This window comes from Tiliqua scincoides, chromosome 5, assembly GCF_035046505.1.
Source record: "Tiliqua scincoides isolate rTilSci1 chromosome 5, rTilSci1.hap2, whole genome shotgun sequence".
In the NCBI taxonomy this organism is placed as follows: Eukaryota; Metazoa; Chordata; class Lepidosauria; order Squamata; family Scincidae; genus Tiliqua; species Tiliqua scincoides.
Genome location: NC_089825.1, coordinates 110,736,858 through 110,743,012, shown reverse-complemented (window position 1 = coordinate 110,743,012; position 6,155 = coordinate 110,736,858). Strand labels below are relative to the sequence as shown.

The window sequence follows — 6,155 nt, the reverse complement described above, 5'->3', positions numbered from 1 at the left end:
AGATGCAGAGTGGAATGTCACAGAAAAAGTAGTCTATTTGGTTGGAATGACAGAAGTCCAGGGCAAAAACCAAGGCTGCGTTAAATGGAGTTGAATATTCCAGTAATCCAGCAGTGTTGCTGCCACTACTGGCTACGAGTGGCTTGTTTCTGGCTTGTGTCAGAAACAGCAGGAGGCTAATGTGAAGGAACAAAAAACATAGAAATTTTCCAGCACTGGCATAGCTGTGCCAATGGGATGTATGGGGCATCCTGCAGTTGAGTGGCACTCAGAGAGCCCTCCTCAAAGTAAGGGAATATTTGTTCCCTTACCTCGAAGCTGCATTGCCCTTATGTCAATGCTGGAAAGTGAGTTAGGATTGCGCCTTTAAAAACACACTTTCTGGTGAATATCATCTTCCTAAACCTAAACCTACAACATGTTCTTCCCAAGTGCTCTCCAAAGTGCCCCCTGCACTTCCTTGTTCCTAAAGCAGTAGATCAGGGGGTTTAACAGTGGAGTAATGATAGCATAAAACACAGAAACCAGGCGATCTTCATCCAAGGAATGTTTGGAGGAGGGTCGCAGGTAGGTGTAGATGATGGTGCCATAGAAGATGCTCACCACAGTGAGGTGAGAAATACAAGTGGAGAATGTCTTTATCCTACCACTGGCTCTGCGGATCTTGAGCACAGAAGAGACAATGAGGATGTAGGAAAGAAGGATCAGGGAGAAAGGCACAATCATAAGAAATGCAGAGACGGTGAAGATCATCAACTGGACAAGAACTACATCAGAGCAAGAGAGATGCAGAATAGGAGGAATGTCACAGAAGAAATGGTCAATTTCATTGGAGTGACAGAAAGTTAGGGAAAAGACAAGTGATGTGTTGATAACAGAATTGAAGTTGCCAATAATCCAGGAAGCTGCAAGCAGACTCCAACATATGGGCTGGCTCATGATCAGTGTATACTGGAGAGGATGACAGATAGCAGCATAACGGTCATATGCCATCACTGAGAGGAGCACACACTCTGTACTTCCTAAAGTGGCAAAGAAATACATTTGTAGTGCACATCCTATGAAGGAGATGGACTTGTCCCCCAGCAAGAAGTCCCACAACACCTTTGGGAGTGTGGTGGATGTGGAACAGATCTCAATGAAAGAGAGATTGCCCAAGAGAAAGTACATGGGAGCTTTGAGGTGTTGGTCAACTCTGATCAATATAATGATGACTAGATTCCCTGCCAAAGTCAACAGGTAGATTAACAGCAAACAGAAGCCTATAGCAAACAGAAGCCTCTTGTTCTTTGGGTCAACAGATAATCCCAAAAGGACGAATCCTGTGATACCTGTTTGGTTCTGTCTTTGTATAGGATTGGTGGAGTCCATCTTCAATTAGAGTTCTTTGGTAGGACAGGACATAGCAGTTTCTACTGTGAATGCTGGCTATTTCACAAAGCAAAAATAAAATGTAAAAGGCAGGCAGCTATTGAGTTTGCAGGCAGTCCATTTATATAGTACACCTTCATAATCTGTGGCACTTTACACTCAGGAAACAGAATCGTATGGGCTAGATCATTACAAGAAGAAATACAATCATGCAATCTACAGCTTTCTGGGGGTGGGGGGAAATAACTGTTCTTTTATCTCCATGTCACTCCATGTCATAAAATAGTCACTGTCCTCTTATCTCCATGCCTATACACAGATGGATGCAAGAGTTGGTTGGATGCAGTAGACTCTTCAGAGTTCACTGGTCCCTTCCCATATCCTTTCAAGCTTTTCTTTGATAGCATAAAGTTGCAAGTGTGTCAGGTTAGTGAAAATGAAATCTGAAAGTTTTGAGAGAGTGACTGAAAGCTGAAATCAGAAATGGGAAATCCTATTGTCAGGATCTCAGATCCTCAAACCATCCATGGACGATCTTTTGCGCCCAGAAACGTATGTCAGCAGTTATGTCGACTTAAGTCAGACAGAACCTTCAGCTTTCTCCAGCTTCATTTACCACTGAACTCTGAATAAGTCATTTTTAAAGTTTATTAAGATCAGATAATTGTCCCCAGGGATGACAGAGATTATAGGCATGGTATAAAGAACTCACTTGGTTTGACAGAATAGTCCTTCGTGTGGGAGAAAAATTTAAGATATAAATAAAGCATGCCCTTGACTTTAGATGTTAATGAGGCTTCAGAGAGCTGAGTGTGTCATAATTGTGGCAAGGGACTATTGAGAATAGAGAAGAGCTGCACATTATCTTTATAATGTGGCAACCACCAGCCATCCACATCAAACATGTTTATAGTACCATCACATGGAGGAATTGGATGAGCATCCCATCCCAAAGGGTTGGAGGAATTCCAACTGAACACAAGCACTTTCACGTACACATTTGGTGTGCTTGATTAACAGCTCAATCCTAACTAACCCCCCCCCCCAATGCAGTGCTGTTCCTCTTCACTGCTACTGAGAAGGTATCGGTTTTCAAATGAAGACAGTATGAAAGCCTGGTGAAATAGCTCTATGGATGGTTAGGTGGAGGGACTTCAATTGCCATATTCAGGGATTTGCTCCACCATTCCCTGTCAGTTCTTCAAGTCTGAGTTATTGAGAGTCCAGTCCTAGCCCTACCACACTACAGCATCCCTCCACCGAACCATCCATAGAGCTATTCACCAGGCTTTCATAATGTCTTCAGTTTAAAACCGATACCTTCTCAGTAGCAGTGAAGAGGAACAGCAATACATATATTTAATGTATTTACATATAATGTATATACATATAATACTGTATTTACATATAATACTGTACGTATTTACATATAATATGTAAAATATATTTACATATATGTAAATATATATAATGTATTTACATATAATACATATAATATAATAATGTAAATACATATAATGTATTTACATATATTTAATGTAATGGGCAGGAGGTCTGGTCTAGAGGGTAGAGCCTCCGTCTGCCTGAAGATAACATCCACAAGGTTGCCAGTTCGAGGCCACCGGCACCGTGCGACCTAGGAGCAGCTGACAAGCTGAAGCCGAGCAATTCCATCTGCTCTGAGCGTGGAAGGATGGAGGCCAGAATGTGAAGCCAGATCGGAATGAAACACCTTGAATGTAGTCGTTCTTGAAAGAAAGTACCTTCTTTGAAATTGTAAAAATCCCTATTTAATAGGGATTTAGATAAAAGCATGCCTATGTAAACCGCCTTGAATAAAGTCTTGAATAAAGACCAAGAAAGGCAGTATATAAATACCTGTTATTATTATTATTATGTACCAGGGATGTTGCCCAGTATAGCAGTACTCTGATCCTGAACTGGGGCATTGAGCAGCATTTTATTAGCCACTTAGTTGATGTGTGTGGTGTGAATTTTGGTAAAAATCTGCAAAACTTATGAGGCCTTTGTACATCCTATTTTTAGAGTACAGGTATGCATCGTTTAATGATGGGGATGTGGTACCGCACACACTTCGTTAAGTGACACCGTTGTTAAACGACATCATCTTTTCAAAGCCTCTGGAGCATGTGGCCTCTGCAGGACTCAGAAAAGCATTTGGAGGCAAGGGGAGCACAGCTCCTCTCAGCTTTGGGGGTGTGACAAGGATCAGCGACGGACCGTCATGCATGCAGTCCGTCGCTGATCGGAATGTTGTTAAGCAACATTCACCTGCAGCTGAACAAAAGAACACCTGTGAGATGGGTTCCTAGGAAATTGATCTTGACCAATTAACTCTTTATCACTTGGCCTTTTTTCACATTTATAATCACTTGATGTGATTATCACTAGCAGAGCTCTAACATGGGCAGAGCCAGAGGGGCACCTGTCCTGGGCACTAAGCTGGGGGGGCGCATGACTGCCCCAGGCTCCACCCTATTTACAGAGGAGGAAGCTTCACAAACCCTGTTCCTTCTCCTGTAGAGGCTCCCTTCACAGGAGAAGGAATGGGGCCATTAAACCACAGCAGTGAGCATTCCACCCTTTGGGGAAAACCCAGAAGTGACATCACAATGTTACATGACATCATGCTTACTGGAAAAATAAAAGTTTCCTTTTGGTGATGGGGAGGAAGCAGAGTAGAGCAAGCAGCGGAACCCCCCTTTTGGGTATCACCCCAGGGAACCTCCCTCACCCAGCTGACTGCTAATCAATAAAAAGACAAAGTAGCGGAGGTTTGTTATATCTGTATTAAAAAGAAGTTGTACACTCACGGTTCCATTGAATGCATATTTACAGCATCTGATAAGGATCAGAGGTTCAGCTAACACTTAGGGATTGCAAAGGAGATGAGAAAGAAAAGTTGGGGATGGTAAATATGAGATCAATTCCAAAAGTCATGGACTAGTAAACTTCTTCCGTACTAGCTGGGCTCTAGTGTTCAGCTCAGGCCTCAGAATAATAATGTAGAACTTTGGAAGAAAGATGCAACTCAACAACCCACCACTGGAGGTCAAGATGCAGAAGACCTCCACAGCCACCATGTATTTCCCCCTGGTGCTCAGGTAGCTGGGGACAAAAGATACCCAAACACTGCAGAACACCAACATGCTGAAAGTGATCAGTTTGGCTTCATTAAAAGTATCAGGCAGCTTCCTGGTCAAGAAAGCCACGACGAAGCTGATCAAGGCCAAGCATCCCATGTAGCCCAGGACAATGTAGAACATGAAAACTGACCCTTCATTGCATTGTATAATGATTTGGTCAATGTGGGAGTGCATGTCCAACTCTGGGAAGGGGGGAGATGTTGCCAGCCAAACCACACAGAGACCAGCTTGAATGAGAGAACACAGAATGATGACTGAGACTGCCAGCCTCTTCCCCACCCATTTCCTCATGCTGTTTCCTGGCTTGGTGGCCATGAAGGCCAAAATGACAGTGATAGTTTTGGCCAACACACAAGACACAGCAACAGTGAAGACCATGCCAAATACTGTCTGGCGGAGAAGGCAGGTCACCTTCCCTGGCCAACCAAGGAATAGGAAGGAACACAGAAAGCAGAGCAGCAGAGAAGAGAGAAGAGTGCAGGTGATGCCCCAGTTGTTGGCCTTGACAATGGGAGTATTCCGGTGTTGAATGAAACTCCACATCACCAGAATTGTCAGCAGGGCAAGGAAAAGAGCAAAGGAAGACAAAAGGATTCCCAAGATCTCATTGAAGGATAGAAAGATTAAAACTTTGGGGATGCACTGATCCTTGCGACTGTTTGGGTACTGATTTTCTGGGCATTTGTCACACTGTTCGGCATCTGAAAGAAATAAGCCAATCTCAATAATTTCAGCATATCTATATTAGCCCATTCAACTTGATGGGATCAGCATCTTGTAACTAGCATGAAATCTGGTATTATAGAGATTTCAAGAAGCTCACTGAAAAAAGTGATAGCAAGTTTTGCTTTTGAAACAGGAAGTCATTGAACTGAATTAATTCAATTTGACTCTTTCAAAATCCATCAGGAATGTTCAGTGGCTATAATTAGACCAACATCAGAACGTTTCACTTGGGGATATGTGATCCAGTCTTTGCAGAGTATTACAGCACAATCCTCAGCCCCCAGGGCGCTTGACTTCAGTGGCAGCAAAGATCCTGTGTGCCCATGGCAGCCGGGGGCGGCACCTCAGGTGAAGGGGACTTTTGTCCCCTTCCCCCGGGAAAGGGAGATAGCCCAGGAATGGGGTTACTTGATTCACTGCCGAGTGAGGTAAAAGCGTTTGTGTCGGGCAGTTAGCCCCACACGAACAGGATCCACCAGTTTGATCCACCGGTCCCACCTCCCTCCCTCCCCGTTCCCTCCCCGTCACACCTCTGCCTCCCTCTCTGTGCCTCCCGCCTCCCCGTCACGCCTGCTCCCTGCCTTCTCCCCATCCTCCGTCCCTCCCCCCTCCCCGGAACGCCTCCTCCCCGCATCCCCCCATGCCTCCGCTTAACTTATTGCGGCTCTGTGGTCCATGTGACCGCCATGCAGCGGAGCGCAGGTGCCCGTCTGATGCTAACCCACCACCAGGAGGTACTGGGCTACCACTGGCGCTTGCCCAGCAGTAAGCCTCACAAACGTGTCTTATAGCACTTTTGTGACATTGTATGCCAGTGGTGAGCCAGTGCGCTGAGCCCAGGATTGTGCTCTTACACTTCAGACTCTTTTTTTTTTTTTTTGAAGCATGAAA

General features: G+C 44.6%; 1 protein-coding gene across 1 annotated transcript; it reads right to left on the bottom strand.

Annotated features, from left to right (window-relative positions):
* Positions 1-411: 411 nt before the first annotated feature.
* On the bottom strand, positions 412-1,371 carry LOC136653160 (putative olfactory receptor 2B8). The gene has a single exon (XM_066630073.1). It carries the CDS (start codon positions 1,369-1,371, stop codon positions 412-414), a length of 960 nt encoding a protein of 319 aa, XP_066486170.1.
* Positions 1,372-6,155: the final 4,784 nt, after the last annotated feature.

Coding starts and splice junctions, on each gene's coding strand:
- LOC136653160 (XM_066630073.1), bottom strand. CDS start 1,371: ATGGACTCCACCAATCCTATACAAAGACAGAACCAAACAGGTATCACA.